At 34.8% G+C, this 26,642-nt stretch overlaps 1 protein-coding gene across 1 annotated transcript; it reads left to right on the top strand.

Moving 5' to 3' along the window:
• The first annotated feature begins 768 nt into the window (after nt 1-768).
• Nucleotides 769-23,038, top strand: LOC120133469 (ABC transporter C family member 13-like). Its single transcript, XM_039150046.1, is given in 37 exon segments — nt 769-895; nt 1,291-1,331; nt 1,441-1,528; nt 1,892-2,047; nt 2,174-2,305; nt 3,286-3,386; nt 4,787-4,847; nt 5,759-5,896; nt 5,898-6,011; nt 6,281-6,350; nt 7,279-7,339; nt 8,039-8,126; nt 11,315-11,433; nt 11,804-11,901; nt 13,182-13,248; nt 14,259-14,376; nt 14,491-14,607; nt 14,711-14,791; nt 14,891-15,139; nt 15,634-15,735; nt 15,824-15,891; nt 17,101-17,232; nt 17,338-17,485; nt 17,939-18,219; nt 18,353-18,509; nt 19,342-19,517; nt 19,598-19,709; nt 19,817-19,870; nt 20,297-20,419; nt 20,791-20,889; nt 21,000-21,092; nt 21,228-21,338; nt 21,418-21,579; nt 21,710-21,897; nt 22,196-22,385; nt 22,517-22,684; nt 22,834-23,038. Coding segments are annotated over 37 exon segments (4,386 nt in total). The 5' UTR covers nt 769-853; the 3' UTR covers nt 22,915-23,038.
• The last annotated feature ends 3,604 nt before the right edge of the window (nt 23,039-26,642 follow it).

Below are 26,642 nucleotides of genomic sequence, written 5' to 3'. Positions count from 1 at the left end.
TGTTGCGGGTACCAGGTATCCATATTTTTTTTTTCAATTTCAAATTATTAATTTAAAATATATACACAAATTTAAATGTTCGAAACTTCGAATTACATTCTCCAACATCCGAACATAAAATTTAAAAGTTCGAAATATAAAATCTAATAATCCATAATATAAATAATCCATCATATATATATATATATATATATATAAACTAATCGGGTACTAGAGTAACCGGATACCCGGAAAACTTTAATTTTGTGACCCGAGCCCGACCCGGGAAATGTCAGGTCGGGTACCCTACCTGACCGGGTAATTTTTTTAAAAAAATTACCCAATTTTTTTAGGTCTGAATCGACGGATCAGGTTAATCGGATCGAGTAGTTTTACACACACCCTACTAACGACTAAAATGGTGATTAGATGTTTATTATTAAATAATTAAAAATAAATAAAACATATACTACTTTGTATTTGTCTTTTAGTTAAATAAAAAAATTACTGGATTTTATTTTACAATATTCAAAATTTGATATCGAGTTTTCTTTTTTTTTTAGTAATTAAATCTTAATTTTCTGGTCCGAATTCCTTAAAAAAGCTGAATAGTTTAATGTGTTTCTTTAGGGTGAGAAAATAGTTTAATATTGTTTAGTCAAGCACTAGGCATATTTTTTTTTCTAGGAAAAAATGTGAGTGACTCCACTATACAAAACCTCCGGATTAATTCCCCACTAACCTGCATGGGAGTAAGCTCCACGGGTGTAGCCCTTTATAACTCCCAAGTAACCTTCCCCTAGACATCTCTGTCTCTCTTATAAACGGTTCTATTTTTCAGCGGTGACTCCTCGATCAAAACCTTCCAGCGACAATGAAGCAATTCAAATTTCTCCTTTGCCCCAATTCTCCTTCGGTAAGTTCATTTTTCTTGTGTAACAAAATTAAGTCAGAAGAATTTTTATTATTTTTGGGTCAGCAGACTAATTTTTCTTGGCCTTACGGCGAAGAAAGAGCGTTTCAGCTTTGTTGTTGTTTAATGTTGGCCGTAACTTCTAAATTCTGTTTGTTTCCTGAGAGACTATTTTCTCTGGAATCGAAAAATGACGTGTGTGTTTTTAAAGCACTGTATACATTGTGTTAAGCGCCTCTGTTTGTTTGCCGGGAAACTGAGATGGATTTTAAAATTCTTAGCTATTAGTTTCTTTCTGTACTTCTGTTTCAATTTTAGTTAATTTTGCTTCTTTCTATCTTTGATAGTTTAAATCTTTAAACTTTAAAGATAACCTTCGTTTCTTTTTCTTTTTCCAGGTTTGGGATGGAAATGGCTTCTCCCAATGTTTTGATGACTTATATCCTTTTCTTATTAAAAAAATTATTTTAATTCATTTTTAGGCTTATCTTAACACAAAAGTAAAACACATGTTTCTATTGAGTTTGGCTTTCCTTATTCGTGTTTACGGTCTTAGGCTTTGGTGTAAATGCTGCAACTATTGCCATGATTTGCGTAGTTGGAATTATGAAAAGAAGTGCCCGAACAAACTGGACGGTAAATTATTCTTTATATAAGACTACTGTCCTTTCATTTCCTTGTATAATGTCTAATGAGAAATTCCAATTTTTCATGATTTCATGCCTCTTGGAATGGAAATATATCTACTTTTTTTCTTTTTTGGAAATATATGGTTTATGCACCAGCTGTTTCTCTGGTTCGAATTTCCAATTCTTCTTATTTATTATCATGCATCAAACTAAGCAAGTAATATTCTTCATATCTCCCCTTCCCCATTTCCTTCAATTCTCTCTCTTTTTGTTTTTCTTTTTTTACTGGAGTAGCAAAAAGATAGTTTTTCTCCTTTAACATGAGGAATTTACTAACGTATCAAGAATTATGTATATATGTAAATTCTAGGTAAAATTTTCAGAGAATGTTCTTCTACATCTTATAGCAGTCATTGGAGCATGTTTATCATGCGTGGATGTCATATTGCTTACGAAGAAAAAGATTCATGGGGATTTTCTCTTATACCATGAGTGGCTTTTCAAATTTTCACATTTCATGGTCTGGGTAAGCTTTCCTATGTTTAAGTCATTGACCTTTTGCAGAGAACTTTAAGCAGTTTTCTTTGCTTTTATGAACTTTATTCTTGTATCTTAATATCGTTTGTTTCTTAAATATTGAAAATATATTCAGGCAACTATCATGTTCTCTTTGAGGTGTGCATGTTTTCAACACATATTTTGCGATACAGTCCTCTGTATATGGTGGATTATAAAAACTATGTTTGGAATCCCCCATTTGCAAAAGGCATTCTCTTCAAGGGAGGTACTTTGTTTTTCCTTTTAGAGATATCTTCCAATTTATCAAGTGCTTCTAAATAATTTATTGTGCTGTTGATCTTGCTCGTCTTTAAGTCTTTAATGGTGTGTTAACATTCCAATTTATGTGCTAAACATGCTTATGTTTTGTTTCTGTTTGCTCTGTGGACCATGTAATGCATACAGCTAGGTTTGCAGGCTTGATTTTTCATATCATGCTAATATAAAATTTTAACCCTATGATAAGATAGTACGCCATCTTGTCCTGGTAATAAAGGAATAGTTAAAAGAAGAAGATACTATGGATGCTTTTATGGTACAAGGCCATCTCCATCTAAATAGTTGGAGGAAAGATGCTACATATTGTTGAGGGCTAAAAGAAATATTCATTTCTTTCAAAATGTTGAGATGCCAAAACCATTTCAGTATATCTTACTTCCCGCAATTTCTTTTTGTTATATTTGCCTCCATTGTCTTATCTTCTGAGTGGTCAATTATTGTTCTTCACAAATATCATTGGTGCATGTCCGTACAAGTGTTCATGTATATGTATTTTGCATATATTATTGGAAAGCAATATTTAAGCCATTTGGTTTTAGTTTCCAGTTCAACATGCAGTTTAAAATTTGTGTAAACTGTGTAGTCAATGATATTGTGAAAGCAATCTTTAAGTAAAGCCTTTTCTTCTTCCATATGAAATCATCTTTTCGTATGTGGAATGCATCTTGTAATTACATAATGCTGATCTGTCACAGTAGTTTTTTCCATTCTTATTCTTCTTCTTGAAAAAGGAAGAAAGAAAAGGCAACTACAAGCTAAGGCTTTGTATTGTTGCTTTTGAGGTAATATTATAACTTTCTTATGTTGTCTCTTTGTGTAGTTCATGAATAGAATTAATCACTTAACAGAGGCATTAACAATTTTAGGAACTTGGTAATGCATTTTCAGCGAACCAACTCTTAATTAATTATTTATCCTTTTTGGCAGGTTTTAGAGTGTCTTAAAGCAAGCTCTGTTTTATTTTTGGATATCATGTTCTGTATATCCATTAACTATATCCGGATAAAACAAGCACCTATCAATAGCAGGTATGATTTTCAAGTATTTAGGTTGTACCACAGGTTACATTTTACTGTTTTCTGTGGTGTATCTTAAGTTTAGATTAATAAATTACTTGGATATGTTGGTTGACACTTGACATGATGCCATTATGTCTTTCTGACAAAAAGAATGTAAAACAGAAAAAAGCTTCTTCAATACACTAATGTTTCTCTTATTCTTGTTATGATTCTATGTTATGTGTTGTACGAGGCTAGCCAACAGGAATGTCATTCAACCACTAATAGGTTTTTCTATTGACTGTGATCTTGTGTTCTTTTTATGTTTCTTCCTTAGTAATTGTTTTCCGAAAAGGCTAAAGGAGAGAATGGTTGAATCTCATAAAACCCATCCCCATCCAAATGAAGGTGTATGAGGTCCTTTGTACAATTCCTTGGGGTTTTACCAATTAAGCTAGCTTGTCTTTGGACCTTTTTCTATCATGATTGGATCCATAACTAAATATGATAGAAGTTCTAGGAATAGTCTAATATTTGTACTTAAAAACTTTCTTGCCATGCTTTTTTCAATCATAGCTAACCTAGAAAATAATGGGAGAGAATCGGTATATAAAAAGATAAATAAAAATAAAAACTATTATTGAGGAATTGTGAGGACATATGATGTGTGAAATGTTTAAATTATCATGCTTCATGTGGGAAACTGTTTATTTTAATTACAACTTATATAAAGTTGTTGAAAAGATCATGTTGTGCAATATATCTGACAATGACTTGGCTCAGTCACTTTATCATGCATATTCATGCATTAGTTTATTCATCCTTTTTTTTCAGATTACATGTTAGTGACTCAACATGTTAATTAGATATTTGTATAGCTTTCATTCTTCCATTGTAATTAGTAATTCATAGCTTATGTTTGTAACTTGTGTAATCAAATTGAAAAGGTTTCTTGTCATTGCATGGATGTTAATTACATTTTTTTATTCCATATTACATGTTAGTGACTCAACATGTTAATTACATATTTTTATAGATTTTATTCTCCCATTGTAATTAGTAATTATTAGCTTATGTTTGTAACTTGTATAATGGTAATCAAATTGAAAAGGTTTCTCATCATTGCATGGATCCAGTCTCTATGACTTTGGATCTCTTGTAAGTTATAAAGTTCTTTATTCATTTTCTGCTTGAAGAAATAGGTATGTAGGCCAAAACTTATTTTCCATGGAGCAGTTTGCCAAATGTTCTTATTCATTAGATTTCCCATCTTCCATAATCAACATTTTGAGAAAGGTTTGATAAACTTGTTTATATCAAAGTCTATCATGATAGCTGAATCTGATGCTGTGGGAGCTTTGTGCAATGTAACTGCTGCTCTAATGTTATTGAGGCTTATTGGCTAAACCTTTTTCATGCTGAACTTGTAGCCCACTGGAAGATTCACTTTATGTTGAGATGGACATTGAGGAATGCCATCATACAGACTTTGTAAGTAATTTTTTCATCTCAACTTTTCTAATGCATGCTTCTAGCCTATTTATTGTTTATATGATTTGTATTTTTATAGGAATAATTTAAAAAGCTGTGCTATTAGTAGCGTTATTCCTTTTTTTTTTCTTACATTGAAAGAGTTTGGATCCAGCACCTTTTATTTTCAGTGTCAATTTTTCCCAACCAATCAATTTGGGGTAACACCATAGCAAATTGCTTCTAGAGAACTTAGTCGATATGATAAATGCAAAATTATTTTGCACTAGGTTGATATTCATGTGGAGCCTCTCTACCATTAGTCATCTGTTGTATTTGGAAGTATGACTGTCTAAAATTGCTAGGAAGCACCAAGAATAAATAGGATACTTGGGGATTATTACGTACTCTTAAAGTCCTATCTTTTCCATTTGGTGATTTAAGATTTTCTTGAGTTTCACGGAAGCTAATTAAAGTCTGAACTCTGACGTTTTCATGGAATTCAATTTTCTGATATTATTTTTCATTTTTTAAGTCATTACCTTTGATGAATGCATACCTAGTCTATATTCTGAAAATAATTCTCTTCTTGGCGTGAAGATTGAATGTGCAGTTAGAAAGAGATTCTAATAACTGACGTATCTCTGTCTTACACCGGAATGCTCGTCTTAAAATTACTTGGTTTGAATAACGTGAATCTGTTTGACATGTCTGCTTCAACAAGGCCCTTCTTGACTTTTGTATCACTTTTAGCAGCTGTCCATAAGCTTAATATTCATTACAACCATCCCAGAAACTTCCATGCCAAATCCTATTGTTTTTAAATTTTTTTTTTGTATTCCGGTACAAATGTGTCTTGTTTTCCCTTTTTTTTGTTTTCGAAATTAAATAAACTGATATGATTATTTTTCATGTTTGCTCGGTTGTCAAAGAGAAGCATGCAGGGCTTTTGGGATCATATGGTGTTCAAATCGATCACTTCCATAATGAATTCTGGTTTGCTAAAGCAGCTTGACTTTGATGATTTGCTTTTGCTTCCAGCTGATATGGATCCTTCTACATGTCATGAAAAAATTATTAAGCTGCTGGCAAGATCAGCAAAATAATTCTTGCTCAAATGCATCATTATTTAGAGCAATCTTCTATGCATATGGATGGCCATATCTTCGTCTAGGTTTATTAAAGGTATTCTTACTTTTTAAGATTGCTTGAGATGACATCTGGAAGTTTCTTTATGCTTCATTGGAAAAAAATGAAAACACAAGCTTGTTTGTTGAAAATATATGTGTTCCCTAATGCATTAAAAACATTTTGAGAAATTGAGGTGTACTTGTTTATGGGTAATTCGTGGATTCACCTTGCAGAAAAGTAAAAGATCCTTGACAGAAGTTTCCAAGTTGCTATATATGAATTTTAGTTTTTCCTACTACAAATACAGTTTTGTTTTTTTGCAGGTTTTTAATGATCTCATTGGTTTTGCTGGACCACTGCTTCTGAATAAGCTAATTCGGTTTCTTCAACAAGGTTTGCATAGCTCTAAATCTAATTCTTCTTGAAAAGATAGCAGTGGCCACCCCATCTCTAGTTTTGTTGTAGCACTCTTTTCATTCTGTAATATCTCTCCATGCTTCAAAATGAATTTTTTCTTTTTCTGCACTTCACTTTGATACAATTAAACCAAATACTATACTACCGAATGTGATACTATACTACTCTTATTACCTTATAGAACTTACTTTGTAATCTGTGACTAATTACCAGGTATTGCTTTTGGTTTTTACTTAATAAGATTCATAGTTTTGTGCTTGTAACTCAAGTCTTCGATGAGTTGGGTCATGTTATCGTTTTGGTCTTTTGCTGGTTCCTGCTTCTGACCCATATTAGATGATAAAGAGATTTCAACAAAAGGTTTCTTAGCATACTGGATTTTAGGTTCCTACCAGTTTCTAAAGGAAGAACTGGTGTCCCTGATTGCCTCTCAAGAAAAAGCATCCTTTTCATTAGCAGAATTTGATTGGACCGAGGGGAGTGAAGGGTAAGGGAAGGGAAGGAGGGAAAATGATACTTTATTGTTAATTTTTTTTTGACTGTATACAAAGCTAGCCTTTATACCAACATTATGGAAGTTAATCTATTTAACGCCATGCTCATTGTGTCATACATCCATGATACCCATGTTCTGTAAAACGCATATTGTTTTTTATCACAAGTCGGCGTTCATGTTATATGCATATTTGGTGATTTGAATATATCTTGCAAAATTTATGAATTCAGTTAACCTGAGTTTTGCTCATTCTGTCAAGTTTTACAGTTTTCCTATGAACATGACATCTTGACTTTTCCTTGTAATATGATTGTAACTAACTAGGGTCTGTAATAAATAATTACAATGAAGTTTTAGTTGGAATACTTATGGTTGACCTTGCTATTTCAACTTTTTCTCTTTTGTCAGGTTCTGGAAATTTGGATGGCTATGTTCTCGCAATATCATTAGGCCTAGTATCAGTTCTCAAGTGAGTTTTTTTTTTCTTTCTAAATAATCAATATGAATTTACATTTCTCTATTATTTTGTCTATGTTTGTGTCTCCTTGTATTGGTCTGTCAGATTTTGCAACAAAGAAGTGTGCTAAAGTCAAGTTCGTCAAGAAAAGATATGTTTAACATAGCATCGGGCATATATTTAGTTGAGATCAATATTTAAATAAGGTTATAATTTTACATGTGCTGGATTCTTGTTCTTGTATTCCTTCCAGACCACTAGTAAACAGATAACATGAGGATTGATTTTGTTGTTGCAATAGTTTGCTTTCTCTTAAACCTTATTCTTATGTTCTTATCTACATACTTTTAAAAACATAATACAAATGGAAAGTTCACTGCAAACCATTAATGGGTTCCTAGCCTGCTACACTGGCATGTTAATGTAGAAAGTTTTAGACTTGAAAGATAAATTCCAAAACAATAATTGAAATGTAGTAAAATACCATATAGTTTAATGTGCGTGTTTACAATGATATTCAGATTTCTAATAAATCCATGAATTAAGAATATGCTTTCTTTTCTTCTTATTTCTATTAATATTACATTTCATATAACACCTTTTCTTTTCTTTTTGTCTTCCAAAAACATTTCTTTGTCTCGAAGAATGATTCCAGGCTACTTTTTTCATGTTTAAACAAATAATTAAGAAATGCTTACCCCAATTTTGCAGATCCTTTTCTGATACACAGTATACGTTTCATCTCACAAAGCTGAAGCTAAAGTTACGGTCTAGTATCATGACTGTTATCTATCGTAAGGTATGTGATAGTTTTTTTTTTTAATTTTCCAATTTTGAATTTCAAATATATATTTTGTTTGTATATTCTTTCAAATTTGCTGATCTTGTGTTAGATATATCTGGAATGAAAACAAGAATTTTGTCCTTTGCTTGTATCAATGATTCCATTGATAACAAATTTGGGAATTTATTTTCACTATCATTTCCAACAAAATGAAAAAAAATTATCACTCTGGTACTTTAGCATGCTTACAAGGTGTCATGCAATATTATGTAACAAAATAAAAGGAATGGAACATTTTTTGTATCAAGTGTAGTTACTTTTGCACATATATCGAAGTGGAAGACATGCTTATTTTCTTCACCAACAAAATCAAGTCTTTCTTGGCTGTTACAATTCTCAAGAAAATTATCTTTTATGATAATCCATATCATGTATTATAAGGTGAAAACAAGTGAATGATTGGAATGGAGAGATCAGCTATAAGTATCTGTTTCACTTGATTGCTTTCTTTAGAAATACTGAGGGTGATTTATTGAGTATGGATGCGAGGAAATGACTATAACTAGCCATTTTTCTTGATATAGAGAATGAAGGTAGGATTAGTTAGGATGTAGCAGATTCGGTGAGTGAGAGTAGGACTGTAGTTTACGTTTCAAATTCATACTAAACAAATGTGAACCTTAAGTTACTTTACAGTTTCAGTAGTGAATTAGTGATTTCATTTTTTGGCTTTTGTTTTTATGTTTATGTTTTGTTTAGTTATTATTTATTTAATTATTTTTTTCTGCTTCAGCTTTTGGACTGCAATATTGTCCTTCTAGATTGGTTGGGAGGAAATGGTTTCTTTGTGCTATTATGATTTTTTTAGATGGAATTAAGACGACCTTTTCCTCTTCCCATATTAAACCTTCAATTTTTTTTTGATAGGAGGTGGAGGCCTCATTAAAAAACCCCTTCTAGATTAAAGGAACACCGCTCGGTTTTCCTTAATCAGTGGAAGGAGGAAAAGAGTGCCTCAAATTTTATTAATAACTGAAAGATTACATAATGTTTAAGAACAAACAATCCCCTTACAAAAACAATCCTCAACCCACCTTGACACACATCTGACATAAAGGAGAAACAACAAAACCCAACAAACATAAGAAAACTATCCAATACCAGCCTTAGCTAATGAATCTGCTTCAATATTAGCAGTTCTGTCTACCCATTTAATTTTACCCTGCAAAACCTTAATCATATCAGCAACTTCTTTGACTAAATCCCGGAAACCTGCAGGACAATTCTCCAAGTTCTTAATCCAATCCACAACAGATTTGCTGCCAGATTCAACAATCCACTTATTCTTAAAAAACTGAAGAATAGAATCAAAGATAATTTGACCCCTTTTAATGGCTATAATTTCCAGCAGAGTAGGAGAACCTGGACCAGTTTTTTCCTTGAAGGAACCCTTGATATCGCCAAACTCATCTCTTAAGAGACCACCTACACCGCTCTTACACCAATCCTTACAAACTGCTGCATCTACATTTAACTTTAAAAAGCCCTTAGGAGGGGGGATCCAGGAGATTACTTTATGGACTGAATGTGATGTAGAAAAGCAAGAATCTGCAATAGATGGATCATTAATAATAGATTCTTTAGAGATGGGAACCTCTTGGAACTTAGCTAAGAACCAAGAAGCTAGTCTCATCCTGGCCATGAAGAATAACTCAATCTGATCTAAAGACCTTCCTTCAAACACCACTTCGTTTCTGAATTTCCAAATAGTCCAAAGCACTACTCCCGGAATTAAGGACCAAACCGAAGAAGCAGGCACCATATCAAACCAAGCAATTAAAAAACCATGGACATTAACATGAAGAACCGAACTAAATTTCCAAATCTTCAGAAACTTATTCCAGAGGGACCATGCAACCGTGCAGGAGAAGAAAAGATGATTAACAGATTCCAACTCTTTATTGCACATAGGACAAGAAACATCAACAATCCCCGAAACTCCTCTTTTCTGTAATTCCAACTTAACCGCCACTTTTTGGTGCGCTAATTGCCACATAAAAGTCTCTATTTTTGGAGGGACTAGCCCCCTCCAAATACAATTATCCCAGAAATTGTCTTTTGCCGGACCAAGAAAACAGGTCTTCAAACAAGAGTTGACAGAAAAAATTCCTTCCCCATTCCCTTTCCAAATCAAACCATCTTTGGACTCTTGGAAAAGACTATAATTATGAATGATGGTTTGAAAATTTGGGAACTGTTCCAGCTCCCAATCACACAGGTTCCTTCTCAATTGCACAAACCAAATCCATCCTGAAGAATTGAACTCACCGAACTCATTTAACTTCCCAACCTTATTCAGGGAAAGAGCAAATATCCTTGGAAAAGCAGTCTTCAAAGGACGATCAAGAGCCCAAATATCAAACCAAAACCTTATGCTCATCCCATTACACACTTTAATTTGAAACAAACTTCGAACCTTCTCGCCAAACTGATCATCTTTATAATGATTATTAACCACCGACTTCCACAACCAAGAAGCATTATTAGGTACTTTGCTGTTAAAAAAAATCAGATTAGTGTTCAAATTGTATTTGGAGCAAATCATCTTCTTCCAAACTGAATCCCTACCATTGGCAAACTTCCAAAACCATTTTTCTAATAATGCGGTCAAAGTTTTCCGAGGGAGAAATTCAAACATTTATGTCTATAGATGCAGATCGAACTGTCAATTTATGCAACAGTTTCCATGACATGTGGAGGTAATCCCTTAATCACACATAATGTATAAAGCATACTGTTCTAGAAATAGAATAGTGAGAGTAAGATATATCTTTGTGGAAAGTGGTAACCAAACTGTCAATTTATGCAACAGCTTCCATGACATGCGAACGTAATTCTTAAATCACACATATCGCCTAGTTCATTCTGTTCCAGAAACTTCATTAACACAAAGTTCTGAAACCTTCAATTTTAAAATTTACTTTGACAGTTGTTGTAAGACACTTTCTGCTGGATGCCATTATCGGTCAATCCTCTTTCTTGCTTCTACTCACTAACCTTACATGTCGATTGTTGTTGAGTTTGATATGCCTTGTTTATAATTGAAAATACTATTTTACATTTATTTTGGCTATTCATTCCTTTATATATTTGAGCATCTGATGCTTTATCATCAATTTTACATTTGCAAACTCTCATCTCAGTGTTTATCAGTCAGCATAGCAGAACGGTCAAAGTTTTCCGAGGGAGAAATTCAAACATTTATGTCTATAGATGCAGATCGAACTGTCAATTTATGCAACAGTTTCCATGACATGTGGAGGTAATCCCTTAATCACACATAATGCATAAAGCATACTGTTCTAGAAATTGAATAGTGAGAGTAAGATATATCTTTGTGGAAAGTGGTAACCAAACTGTCAATTTATGCAACAGCTTCCATGACATGCGAACGTAATTCTTAAATCACACATATCGCCTAGTTCATTCTGTTCCAGAAACTTCATTAACACAAAGTTCTGAAATCATGAACTGAGAATCATTAAACCCAAACTATGAATAGTCATACCATTTTTACTAGAAATATAATTATTTTTTCTTTTCATGAATAAAAAAAGGTCCATTGCATGTGTTGTAATGTCTAGGTTGAATTGAAATCAGAACACTTACCCCTTGCTTACATTTTTTTTCAGCCTACCTTTACAGATTGGAATTGCACTGTATCTTCTATATACACAAGTGAAATTAGCTTTCATGGCTGGACTTGCAATAACCATCTTACTAATACCAGGTACTGCTACAAATTATGACTTGATTTTCCTTTTGGGTATAAAATAAATCTTAATCTTAAGTATGCAATTTTCTTTCATTTGGTTCTGTAGTTATTACTCTTACCATTTAAACATACTTGTCCATCCATCCTCCATGTAGGAGCATTTGGTCAATTCAAACTTTCTGTTTGTTTGAGGTTTGGTAACCAAGAAAAACTACAGCCTTTTGGCATCTTTTGGCATCTTATGGCTTTTATACTTCTTGACGGTGAAATCTCTATGTTATTGTGGTTGCTTTCACTATTCCTAAATGTCTAGATTGACCTTCTCGTATGCTACTAAGTTTAAGGTGTATCCATCCACCTCCTCCAAGGGCTAAGAAACTAGCATAAAAACTTGCTGCCAAAGCCATGCCTAGCTTGTTTCAAAGAGTTGGGATGCTTTCTGCCATATTTGGTATATCTAGATTCTAATCTTGACAGGTAGAGCATTTTTATGGATATTTTACTTGGTATTTACCTGTTCTTTTCATGAACTTTTTTTTGTCAAAATAAAATCTGCAAAAAGAAAAAAAAATGCAGAAGGTTTAAAAGACAAGCATACATGTATACAATCAAAACCTCAAAAGCTCATACTTCCTGCACAAAAGAGACTTAGGTAACTTTCTGCTAAAAACATATTTTCAATTAAGAGTTAGAATAAGTAACCTAAAATTGCTAAATCTCAAAAACATGTTTCTGGTCTATGAAAATAATAGTTATCACAACTGAATTCATGGATGTGAGGCAAAATAGTTGATGCATATCAATTTGAAGCCACACTCTCTTTGAGAGAATTGGTAAATTTTTTGATTGCCATAAAAGGAAGTAGCAATGGAGGAGATTGTAATGTAGTACTCTCTGAAGAAATACTCTTAAAATTTTCATTTTCTGATCCTAATTTTTAAAACTAAAATAAAAATTGCTATGGTAAATTTCTTCTTTTCAGAAGAGGCGATTAATTGGAATAAATTATGATAATTTATTTCTTAAATAGGTTTAGTTTGTGTATGATGTGAAATATGATGTTATCTACGTTTGTAATAAATGTTATTGTAAAACTTTGCACTCAGTTATGTGGTCATGATTTTAGTTGAAAATCTCTCAAGATTCTTCATTGCAGTATAATATGGCGCAGATAATTACTCTTAGATCAGCTTAGAATTTTCAAACTGTGGAGCTGCCTTGTTACTGTACATTCCTTGAAATGTTTTCAAACAATTTGCTGTATAGTTCTTATTGTTTAAATTTCATATATGCAGTCAATAAATGGATTTCTGAATTGATTGCAAGTGCCACTGAGAAAATGATGAAGCAAAAGGATGAGAGGTATGTTCACTCTTTTCACATAATTTTTTTATAGCGCGATAAAGTTTGCCAAAACATTGAACCTGCCTAAACCATTACTCATTAAGATAAAACCAAGAAGTTTGTTTATATATATTATATATGTATATATATATATATTGTGTGTGGGTGTGGGTGGGGGGTAAGTCCTCAAATCATGCTAATTGGTTTTGAGAAAAATCTTAAAAGCAAAAGGTATGAACTGGGTGAATTCAGAAATACCTTCAGGTCTGACTGCTGACAGTCAGGTGGTGCCTTAGTTGATCAAATGGGCAGAGAAGCAAATGCAATTGTTGAAATTTTTTAGCAAACAAGGCTAATGTTACTGGTGTACATATTCTTCGTGGTAAAGATGAGTTTACAACCAAAACTGCTTGTTTGATTGTTTAAGAGCAGGTTAGCAAGATGACATGGTTTAATCTTGTCTGGTTTAAGCATGACTTCTCTGCGGAGAACTTCGTTCTGTGGTTGGAAAAAGGAAATTGTTAACAAGCTATTGACTAGTGCATTGAGATAGTCATATTCCTTCATCGTGTGAGACACAGGGTTCTAGTGACAAAAGCATCTCACATTTCTTACTGTTTCCTGTGGTTTTTCTACAATGGTTTGTGATTGTGAAGTAGTGCTTCCAATAGTAAATGTTGCAGAATTGCTCAAGATTTGAACTATGGGACTAGATAGATGTCGAATAACTTTTGTCTGGGTGATCTGAGGCACTCCATGTGTTTTTATAGAGTTTGTGGAAAAGTTAAAATGTTATGGTGAGAGATTGCAGCAACTTTAGAATATGCAATGATGTGAAAATGAAGCTTAACAGTGTGCAACATGGTGCTTAACAGTGTGTCCCTTCCATGGTTTGGAAAGACATTAATTTCTCAGAAAGAAAGGACTATCATTATTATGTTGATGATGAGTAGCAATCACAGTGACGTCATAAAGTTATGTATAGAAATTATTGTACAAACTATTTATGTCCAAATGTTCTTTGGCAGGATTAGGAGGACAGGAGAACTTTTGGCCCACATTCGCACGTTAAAGATGTATAGCTGGGAGATCCTTTTTTCTAGTTGGTTGAAGGATACGAGATCTTTGGAAGTGAAACACTTAGCTGTATGATGCCATGCTTTTTATTCTTGGACTTTTTAGCATAATAATTAACATGACTCGTTCTGTTCTCTTACTGTAGCTGGATATTTTGATTCTTAATTAATCTTTGAATTTTAGACACGGAAGTACTTGGATGCCTGGTGTGTATTCTTTTGGGCTACAACACCAACTCTTTTCTCTTTATTCACATTTGGACTCTTTACATTGATGGGACATCAGCTTGATGCTGCAATGGTATTTAGGCTATATTTCAGCGCATAAAAACTTGATGATTTCAATTTTGGTTTCAAATATTCTGTGTATCTAAGGAATAACATGAAGCTCATCACTGTTTCAGGTCTTCACATGTCTTGCACTTTTTAATAATCTGATATCTCCTCTCAATTCATTCCCATGGGTTATCAATGGGCTTATTGATGTGAGTCTCCTTGTACCATGACCTTAGAACAGCTTCTCATACTTAGTAGCAGTTATTATTGAGAATGAAAATGCCTCATTTTTCCTTGCTTCTCTGCAGGCTTTTATATCTAGCAGAAGGTTGAGCAGGTTCCTATGTTGTTCTGAACAAAAACCCGAAGTGGAACAGAAAGTTAAATTTCAACAAATTTTCTCAAATGAAAAATATGATCTTGCCTCCAATGATATGGCAGTAGTTATGCATGATGTATCTTGTACTTGGTCAAGCAGTAACGAAGATCAGAATTTGATTTTGAATCATGTCACACTAAATCTCCCAAAGGGTCTGCTGGTTGCAGTAGTTGGAGAGGTGCAATTTATTAAGCTATTTTAGCATTCCACTTTATCTCTAATTTGCTATCTTATCTTGCTGAGTGTTTGCATGACATAGTAATCATATGGAAAAATTAGAAAACATAATTTTCTACAAAAGAGGTGCTTGTGCCTGCTTAACATGGATGTTAGGGAACATTAATTCAAAAGTTTGTGAATAAATTTCCAATAGAGGTATGTATTAATTTATGTGGTATAACAACCTACTGTTTATAAATGGAGTAATTTTTATTGTATCAGTAAAAGTTATCACTTACAGCTTCAACCACATTATTCATTCTGATAAAAAGTGAGAACAATAAAAATGAAGTGAATTGGTTGCAATACAAAAGAGTTTTTTCTTTTTACTTGCTGCTTTCATGGGAGAAGAATGAAATGGAACCTAGCAGTTGATAAAATTATAGATCTACACTATTATAAGAAGATCCAGCATTTTTTACATCCATTTCACTACTACTATCTTATCTTCAGGTTGGTTCAGGCAAATCATCTTTGTTAAATTCAATATTGGGAGAAATGAGGCTTGTTCTTGGATCAATATATTCAAGTGGCTCTGTCGCATACGCACCACAGGTCTGCATATTCATACTAGATTCTTCAGGTTTCTTTTAACTTTTTTCTTTATAACGTGATCTTATTTTTGCATTTGTTTATATTTTAGATTCCATGGATCTTATCTGGAACAATACGTGACAATATATTGTTTGGGAAGAATTTAGACTCACAAAGGTATCATCCTATTGAGAGAATTATTTTCTTTCATTGTATGCATGTGTGGTGTAGGGTGGGTTAGGATCTTATTACACTAGTGCAAGAACTAGCAACTTTTTCATTCAATCTGATAATCTATTTTTTAATATAATTCATTAACCATTAGGTAAAAAGTGATAGATATACATCACTTTAGTCCTAGTTTATATTAAGTCCCGGACAACCCTTTCTCCTCCACTTATTAAAATAAAAAAATAAATTGTTATAGGTCGAACCTATGATAGGGAAGGCCATTAATTTTGATTCTCTAATTAAGGCTTAGGTTGTGATTTTATTTTGGTAGGTTTAATCCTTTCTGGAATAGGTTTCCAATTTATGTAATAAGATTGTTCCTCAATTAAAAGAAAGTATTGAATAGTAAAACTTAAGTAGAGTTTCTATCGAACCCCCCCTAAATAGATCTGTGTGTCTTTCTAATATTTCAGTCTCCCTTTAATGATTCAATCTAATTAACTGGATTATCAGAACTTTTGACAGGATTGGAGTTAGTAAACTGGATTTTTGTGTTTCCTGAGGTAGAAATAGGAGGGGGGATTCTAATGAAATATAGGGCATGATTAAAAAACTGCCAAAAAAGTTGCAGGTAGACAAAGGTTGTCAGTGATTAGATGATATTAAGGAATCAGTCCATGATCATTTTTGTAAAGAAGAAAAAACTTTTTAAGCAATAAAAGCTTGTAGGAAATACTATATTTTGGCTAGAAGAGAAATCAAGTATAGGCAGAAACAAAAACAATGATGGTAATGAAATTTAACTAGCTTTGATACCATGAAAATTGATAAGATAGCTTTTCTTCAGAAGCTCACCATTATGCTATATTCATCAATTATTTACAGGTAAAATGTGATGAGTATATACAAATTTATAATAAATTAAGTTTTTTCATAAATAAATAATAAGTATTTAGATAGACCAAGACTATGAGATAAATACATGATGAATACAAAAAAATAAAATTAAAACAATTGAAATGCCTCAACAATCAACTGAATCATTCAAACTTTCTAACAACCACACATATCAAATTTTAGAAAATGGCATAAGTGATATGCGCGTGCATGTGTAACGGTTATAATTCTATGATGGAATAGAAAAGTTTGAGCACATGTAGAACCAGATATTTGTCTAATGTAGACTATCTCTATCTTCTTTTATTCATTGATCAGGTACGCAGATACTTTACAGGCATGTGCTCTAGATGTTGATGTTTCATTGATGGCTGGACATGATTTGGCTTATATTGGAGAGAAAGGAACCAACTTATCAGGTGGACAGAGAGCTCGTCTTGCTTTGGCAAGGTTCATATTCTTCTTGTACTTGTTGATGTTAGCTTCTGGATAGATTAGCATGAAATATTGTTAGTTACACTACAGAATAATTGTTGCTCTCTGTGTACGAAGCAGGGCCATTTATCAGGATTCCGATGTTTATTTGCTTGATGACATCCTTAGTGCAGTTGATGCACATGTTGCTAAATGGATTTTTCAAAAAGCTATTCTTGGTCCTCTTGTGGAGCACAAGACTCGTATTCTCTGCACTCATAATGTCCAGGTTATTCTGTGATTTTTATTGGTTTTGCTCTATTATTAGCCATATATTTACTTGGACAGCAACATAAGGTTTGATTGTGCACAACCCAAGCTTTTTTGGAACACTTCAGATAGGCAATAGTTACCCTGAAAGTCTCTTGTATACAGATTGTAAGTTGGTTCGTAAGTTACTACAGAATTGTTAGCTGTACAAACTTATTTTTGAACTTAAGATAAATCTCCATGCAGAGATCCTTTAAATAAGCGGGAAATGGAGCATGAGTTGTCTGTTGCTGTATTGTAGTTTTCATCTAGTTTTAGACTATCCTTCACTGAGTTTGGTGCTCAGAAAAAAGTTAAATGTTTACTAGTGGTTAATAATAAAATTAGCTCATAGTGGTAATGAACATAATTGATTTGAAATAATTCCAGTATTTTTTTTTTCTATCTGATAATAGCCTTTCAACCTTATCAGGCAATATCTTCTGCTGACATGATTGTTGTAATGGAAAGAGGGCACATTACGTGGGTAGGAAACTCGGCTGACTTAGCAGTTTCAGCTTATTCAGGGTTTGCATCAGTTAATGAATTTGATGCATCATATATTCATAGTAAACTGTACATCACAAATACTTCCAACATGGACAAACAAAGTCCCATTTCAGAGAAAGATACTTTGGATGTCCCATTGGAAGCACAAGAGATTATTGAAGCTGAGCAGAGGAAAGAGGGTAAAGTTGAACTTATTGTTTACAAGTAAGTTATTTGTATTTTGTGTTCATCATTTATGATACTTTGTACTTGAATTTCTCAGAAGTATCTTCATCTAGGTTCTATTTTGTCTTTTATTGTTAGATTTTTATAATTCATAATTTGTTTAACTTCGCAGAAAATATGCTGGATTTTCTGGTTGGTTCATTTCAGTTGTGATATTGCTTTCAGCAATTTTAATGCAAGCTTCTCGAAATGGAAATGATCTGTGGCTATCATATTGGGTTGATACGACAGGGATCAGTCAAGCCAAATACTCAACATCCTTTTTTCTGGTAGCTCCCACCATTGGATATGCAATTGCGAGTAAAATCTTACACAATTTCCATTATCAGTAGTTTACTTGATGGGTTCTTTACATTTTGTGCTATCATACAAGGAGTAATCATTTTGAGCTCAATTTCCGTGAAACTGTTATATCCTATATTGCATTTTTTTTCCTTTAGGGCTTAATTTTAGAACATTTCATTATCTTTAACCTGGTAATCGAGTCTCTCTCCCTCACGTCTTGAATACTTTCTCATGCCATAGAAATAATTCAGTTATTCCATTTAATTTAAACTTTTAGAGGTGGATTCTCCAAAAATTAACACATACGTTATGTATTCATTAAATAAAATCCCGGAATATTATCGCCAGGAGCGTGCTTGTATAACTTATCTAAAGACCTGACAACCCATTTCAACCAGCGCTGACCAAAACTTTATGCAATCCAAGCTCACACTAAATGTCACCTTTGGCAGAGTAAAAGTGACACATGTTGATCTTGAACTCCAGCAACCTGACTTAAATTTCTTGTAACTTGACCTAAACCAATTTGAGTTGACATGAAAAGAAAATAGCTTAAAAATCAGAAAGTTTAGTCTCAAAATCTTTTCATGTTCTGATATTTGATTGAAACTCTTCTATGGATCGAACTGCTTCGGAATCCCTCTTGTCTGACTACCAGTGCTCTGATATTCTCATGCTATGTTAGTGCTGCGTTAGGGAGAATTTAAAGCAATTGGAAAGGAAAGGAGAGAAGAGGGGCGTGAGGAGAAATAGAGAAAAGGGTATCATGTGTAGGCATCTTCTGTTTTCTGATCTAGTTATCAAATGGTGTTGCAGCTGGTACTTTGCATCTTCTGCATCATTAATTCTTCTCTGACCTTGGTGAGGGCGTTCTCGTTTGCATTTGGTGGTTTAAAAGCTGCAGTTCAGGTACATAATACACTGCTTAATAAGGTTATCAATGCTCCTGTCCAGTTCTTTGATCAAACACCAGGTGGACGAATACTTAACAGGTTAGACTGAGATACCTTATTGGACACCGTGAAAATTTATGATTAATTAGCACATATAAAACTTTTTTTTTTTCATATAGGTTCTCATCAGATCTCTATACAATTGACGATTCTCTCCCATTCATCCTCAACATTCTTCTGGCTAATTTTGTGGGCCTGTTGGGAATAGCAGTAGTTTTGTCTTATGTTCAGGTATTGTGGACATCCATTACTTTGATTCTATGATCTTCCGGATTTCAATAAATTAAATAACCCTATAGATGAACTTCTGATGGAAATGATTTACTTGAAATCTGTAGGTCTTTTTCTTGCTTCTACTATTGCCATTTTGGTACATCTATAGCAAGCTACAGGTATTTGATTGACTTTATCATTTCCATTCCTTGAAATACATTTATCGTTTATACGTTCTTACGGAACTTAAGGAGGTTTCTGTATATATGAGTACCTGCATAAATGAAAACTTGTTTGAAATGAGAATAGTGAGGAATAAATGAAATTTTCAATTTCAAGAAACAAAATGGTTGGTGACCTGAAGAAATGAAGCTGAAGATATATAAATTATCGGACAATTGTAAGTATTAAGGTGGATGTGATACCCTCAGTGCAGAACTCAGTATATCTATTATGATTGATATAAGACTAATGAAAAAAGAAAGAAAAAAAAACGACTTTGAAACAAGGTAGAGTTCAATGGATCCTCCTGATTAACAATGAAACTTATTTTATGTTTGCAGCAGTTTAGTTAAGTACTCTTTACTCAGTCAAAAGTTCTGTAGTTCTTCTACAGGTCAACATCTAGGGAACTGCGAAGATTGGACAGTGTCTCACGCTCTCCAATTTATGCATCTTTCACAGAGACACTTGATGGTTCATCAACTATACGAGCTTTCAATTCTAAGGTAGATTTTGGATCTTAATAACCCCTTTTGATTAGTTCTTTTAGATGTTTGTAGGTCAAAGGAATAAAGCGAATCCGTTCTAAATAACGTGAGAGTCTATAAAACCTTGTAAGTTCTTCAGAAAGTTTTGTAAGAGTGCTCGTCTTAAAAATGAACGCTATTCACCCTATACCTGGAACTGCTTTATGGGTTGAATTTTCCATGTTGAAATTGTGAAAGATAAAGTGCAGATGTAAACATTATTTTTTGTTTAAAAAGAAGCTAGAGAACTCATAGTTGTTCTGTTATTTATTAATGGAAGCTGCGTAGAAAGACTGATATAATTTTAGAGGAAAAGAGCCTTAGTGATTGTTGTGACTTGGTCTAAACAGGATTATTTCTTGGCTAGATTCACTGAGCTTGTAGAACAGTATCAGAGAACTTCATATTCAGAGTTAATTGCGAGTTTGTGGCTTTCCCTGCACCTTCAGGTATATTGGCATCTGTTCAAGAGTTAGCTAGTTATTCCAAAACTTTATGCGGTGGAAGTAATACTTGGAAGTTATACTTGTAATTAGTACTTTGTTTTCTTCTTCTACAGTTATTAGCCGCTTCCATAATCTCATTTATTGCTGTGATGGCTGTTATTGGATCCCATGGCAGTTTACCAATTAGTTTCGGCACCCCAGGACTGGTATATTCCTGAATTTCTTCGAAGTTGAACTTTAGGTTTCTCATTTTAGGAATAAAAGGAAATGGTTGGAGCTCTTTAGTATTTCCTTATATTTGGGAACCAAATGGATAATCTGTGTCCTTTGTTCTTCTACAGGTAGGATTAGCTCTTTCATATGCAGCTCCAATTGTTTCCTTGTTGGGAAGCTTCTTGACAAGTTTTACTGAAACGGAAAAAGAAATGGTTTCAATGGAGAGAGCTCTTCAGGTGTAGAGATAGATCTTTTCTTTATTCATTCATATATATTCTTCCTGCTGATTATATGCTCTGATACTCTTTTGTCTAGTATATGGATGTGCCTCAAGAAGAACTCCATGGATTTCAGTATTTATGTTCGAGTTGGCCTTCTCAAGGAGTAATCGAGTTTCAAAATGTTACCATGAAATATATGCCATCTTTGCCAGCAGCACTAAATAATATCACCTTTACAATAGCAGGAGGGACACAGGTTAAATAGATTTGCAGTTTTGTTAGTTGCAAGTTGCAACTTGATCAATCTATGACTCAAAGTCCTCAGATGGGATGCAGATTTCCCTGATGGTTTTTTGTTTTTGTTTTTAATATATATATATTCTCAGGTTGGAATTGTTGGAAGAACTGGTGCTGGAAAATCTAGTGTTTTGAATGCCCTTTTTCGCCTAACCCCAATATGCGGAGGGTGGATTTTGGTGGATGGCTTGAACATAGTTGATATTCCTGTTAGAGATCTCCGTGCACACTTGGCTGTGGTTCCCCAGAGCCCATTTTTGTTTGAAGCATCATTAAGGTACTCATCTACAATCTAATGGGTTTTTTTATCATTTGCCTGACATATATGGTGATAATTTCAAGGCACATCTGGATCATCATATTATCATGATTTTCTGGCTTGTGATAGTCAATAGTAATATATAATCGTAAGATCTTAGTCGATACGCAAATCATAGCTCATATAAAATGTGAGGAAGTCATTTGATGTTATTCTCTCTGGCTTTCTTCTTGGGGCACCATAATAAAAAATAATCAGCTTGGACTTGGTTACAATTTAGTTAGCTTTCTGTTTGTGTCTTCCTAATTATTTTTAGGGACAACCTGGATCCTCTCCGGATGAGCAACGACACAGAAATATGGGATATTTTAGAGAAATGTCATGTAAAGGGGGAAGTGGAAGCGGCAGGAGGGCTTGAAGCTCAGGTAAAGGAAGCTGGGACATCATTTTCTGTTGGGCAAAGGCAACTCCTGTGCCTTGCACGTGCTCTTCTCAAGTCTTCTAAGGTAAATTAAGAGATGGCGCTTTGATACTAAATAAAATTAAACAATCCATATGCTCTCACATTCTTTTGCATGGAAAATTAAACCTTGGTTGGCGAATGAAGAAAGGCACTAACTGTACTGAATTTTTTTAGGTTCTTTGCTTGGATGAATGCACGGCAAGTGTTGATATGCAGACAGCTTCAATTTTACAAAAAACTATATCCACGGAATGCCGAGGAATGACAGTGATCACAATCGCACACCGTATTTGGACAGTTTTGAATATGGACAATGTATTGGTTCTCAATCAAGGAACCCTGGTGCGTTTTCTTAATTTCTTTCTTGGTTGTTATATTATATAAAATTTTCTCGCTCTTGCTTGTCCGTCGCAATGATGATATCCAGTGCTTTAAAGAATAATCTGGCTTCTACTTTAGGTTTCAACTCATTCAATCTTGCACTCGTACAGGTTGAGGAAGGTAACCCAAATGCTCTTCTACAAGATGAATCCTCCATATTTTCAGGCTTCGCTAAAGCGTCTGTAATGTAGATATGGTAGAATCAATCATTTTGTTGTTTCTGTACGCATAATAATTAACAAGGCACAGGTAGGAACACTCCAACTGTAACTTTTAATCAGTTGGAAACTTGACAGCAACTAGCACATGTTTCAATATTTTTAGGGTAAACTATACGTTTAATAACTAAATTATTACTTTTGTTCTGTTTTAGTACTTAAATTTTATTTTTTTTCAAAATCATACCTAACGTTTAGTTTAAGTTTTAATTTAGTATCCACCGTTAAAACATAATGGCACTAATGATGTGGAATTATTTTTCTTTGAAATTTCACTCATGTTTCCATTATACATATCACCATTACATGTGGAAATGTGGAAATTAAAGGGTCGACCATCAAATTCATCTGCATCTAATCTTTCTTCTATTATTGTTGGCTTGCTCGTCGTTGTCGCAAGTAATGGATATCTAGTAGCCATAAATGTTGCCAAAGCATGCAAACGATTTGCCACTGTCGGAGTGTCTTCTAGTGTTGAAGTATGGTGACTAGCATTCGCTGGTCCACTTGTTCATAGCAGCTTCTCCTAACGTTTGTGGAACGTTCTGGTCCAGTGTGCAACAGATCACTGTCTGTGTAGTTACAACAGTCGGTTATTGTTGTTAAGCAGTTAGAATTTTGTTAGAGCAGTTGTAGTTCAGTTAGTCTCTACATTCTTGTTGAACTTTGTAATTTGCTAGCTATATAAGTCATGTAAGATTGAAAGAATAAATATAAGAGAGTGTTACCTGTCACCAGCTTTATCCTCTTTCTCACGGTTGTTGAGCTCTTTCAACATGGTATCATTCGCTGATATATCCTAGGGTGTGCTTCCACTGTTCCTTTTCCATGGATCACAGTACCTCGACTACAGCCACTTCAATGGAGTTCTCGTCAAGGAACACTAAAGTCTTCACCAATAAAAGAGTGAACGTCGTGCTTGATGAAACTAATTTTCTGTTGTGGAAACAACAGATTCTGCTCACTGCAAGAAGCCATCGCCATGAAAGAATGCTTAGTGGTACGATGCTCCCACCTCCAGAAACAGTGGTTGGTAAAGATGGAGTTGTAACCGCCAATGAAGAACATGAAGAATTCTTGGCTCAAGATAGTGCATTAGTTTCTTGCTGCTTTCAACAATTAGCCCTCATCTTCTTCCACAGTTTGTTGGTGCCGAAACGTCTGCCCAAGTATGGAACAAGGCCTTTCAATTCTTTGCCAATCGCTCTACCACTGCAGTCATGAGCCTACACTACAAGCTCCAGTCCCTCAAGAAAGGAGGAGATAGCATGCGATCTTATCTCACAAAAGTGAAAGAAGTCACTGATGCCTTGTACTCTTGTGGAAGCCCAGTGGCAGCATCTGAGCACATTGCGAGTATTCTCAAGGGCCTTACAAGGGAGTACCAACCATTTATCGCGGTTATATCTGCTATGCGTGACACTCTGTCACTCGACAATATATGCACAATGCTTATTGACGCTGAAACTCAGCTTGAAGGCTTTGATTATCAACCTGACTCCTTACCTGTTAGTGCCAATCTTGCACAAGGAAAAGGCGAGGTTGAATCATACAAAAACCAAGAAAAGCAGCAGTCTCGGTCGAATCACTCGTCCTACTCGCGTGGTAGGTCTCGTGGCAGAGGCAGGACACGATCGAGAGTTCAATGCCAACTGTGTGGCAAAATTGGTCATCTAGTAAGCCAATGTTGGCACAGGTTCGATGAAGACTTTTTTGGTATTTCGATTGACGATCACACGGCTGGCTCTGACTCCTCTAGACTCTAGAGCATACTATGTTGTAACTAGTAACAATGAAAGCACTTGTGCTTGTTGTAATCATAACAGCACACATCGTGGTGACAACAGGAGTACTACGAAAAGCCAAGCTCATGCAGTATCTGCTGGCCATGATCAGTGGATAATTGATTCTGGTGCTACACACCATGTCACGCCCAACGAAGCCTCCTTAACGCCTCACTCGAGCTATGCTAATCCTGGTAAGTTGATGGTAGGAAGTGGAGACTACCTACCAGTTCACTTGGTTGGTAAGGCTGAGTTGAATACTTCTTCTAGAACTTTGGCCTTAAGCAACATTTTGCATGTTCCATCAATAACGAAAAACTTACTTTCTGTTTCTAAGCTTGCTAAGGAAAATAGTGTGTTCCTCGAATTTCATGCCAAGACATGTTATGTTCGAGATGAGGCCTCCAAGATAGTTTTGCTGCAAGGAGAAGAGTGCAATGGATTATATACGTTCAAAGCAAGTAGACATCAATGCCAAAACAGTATAGTTGAAGCACAAACTGTGATAGCTTCCTCTACAATCTCAGAAATATGGCACAGAAGACTGGGCCATCCAACTCATGACACACTTGCTAAAGTTTGTAAACAATTCAATATAAAAGCATTAGATGATATTAATAAAAACTGCATTGCTTGCCATCTTGGTAAAAGCCACAAGTTACCATTTCCTTGCTCGGACAGTGTTTATGACAAACCGTTTGAATTCGTTTATTCAGATTTGTGAGGACCTCCACATGTCTCATCCAATGGCTTTAGATTCTATATGTCATTTGTTGATGCTGCCACACGGTTCACGTGGATGTATCTTCTGAGGACAAAGGATGAAGCCTTAACTGCATTCAATCTGTTTCAAAAGTTGATTGCCACACAATTTGGTGCGTCAGTCAAAGCTCTCCAAACTGACTGGGGAGGTGAATTTCGACTCTTGACCAATGAGCTGAGCAAAGCGGGTGTGGTTCATCGCGTCACCTGTCCCCACACGTCCGAGCAGAACGGAGTAGTGGAACGAAAGCACATACATCTTGTCGAGATGGCCTTGGTGTTACTTGCACAAGCATCCATGCCTATCAAGTACTGGTCCTATACCATTCAAACCACTGCACATCTTGTAAACAGGCTTCCTTCAAAAGTGCTTATGCACAAGTCACCGTTTGAGATGCTATATGGCAAGCCACCAGACTACAGTAGCCTGCGAGTGTTTGGGTGCAGGTGCTTCCCACACTTAAGACCGTTTCTGCAACACAAGTTAGAGTTTCGATCCCAGCCATGTACATTCTTGGGATACAACACGCAACACAAAGGTTTTCAGTGTATGGCAAGCAATGGGCGAATCTATATTTCCAGACATGTTGTCTTTAATGAAAGTGTTTTTCCTTTAACAGGAAACTCTGATGGAGCCTCGCTTACCACTCCAATTGGGAACACCTCTCGGTCGCTCAAACTGGTCACTAATGTCACCAGATTAGAGCCTCCACGAGCTGATCATAACAGACTGTCTTTAAGTGCTACCAGGAGCAGCTCAGTAAGCAGTCCACAAAGCCCAATTACCAGTCAAGATGAGTTGGAAGCTGTGATTGCCCCTGCGGTTCCTGCTGATGATACTCATGAAGGTTATCAAGATGAGTTATGTTCTGAACAAAATGTGCATAACTCTCTCGATGACACTGAAGATGAAGTACAAAATCCAGTAGTAAATGATGGCACTGAAAATGAGGTTGCTCGGGCCAATAACCACCCAATGATGACTCGAAGTAAATACGGTGTGTATAAACCCAAAACTTACCTAGAAACTGTTGTTGATGATGTTCCATGCAGTGTACATGAGGCACTTAAGTCTCCAGAATGGAAGGCTACTATTCTTGAAGAATACAGTGTGTTACAACGCAATGAGACTTGGGAACTAACCAAGCCACATGA

This window comes from Hibiscus syriacus, unplaced genomic scaffold, assembly GCF_006381635.1.
Source record: "Hibiscus syriacus cultivar Baekdansim isolate YM2019G1 unplaced genomic scaffold, ASM638163v2 tig00110580_pilon, whole genome shotgun sequence".
In the NCBI taxonomy this organism is placed as follows: Eukaryota; Viridiplantae; Streptophyta; class Magnoliopsida; order Malvales; family Malvaceae; genus Hibiscus; species Hibiscus syriacus.
The sequence above is the reverse complement of the archived record's forward strand: the minus strand, read 5'-3'. Positions and strand labels throughout refer to the sequence as shown.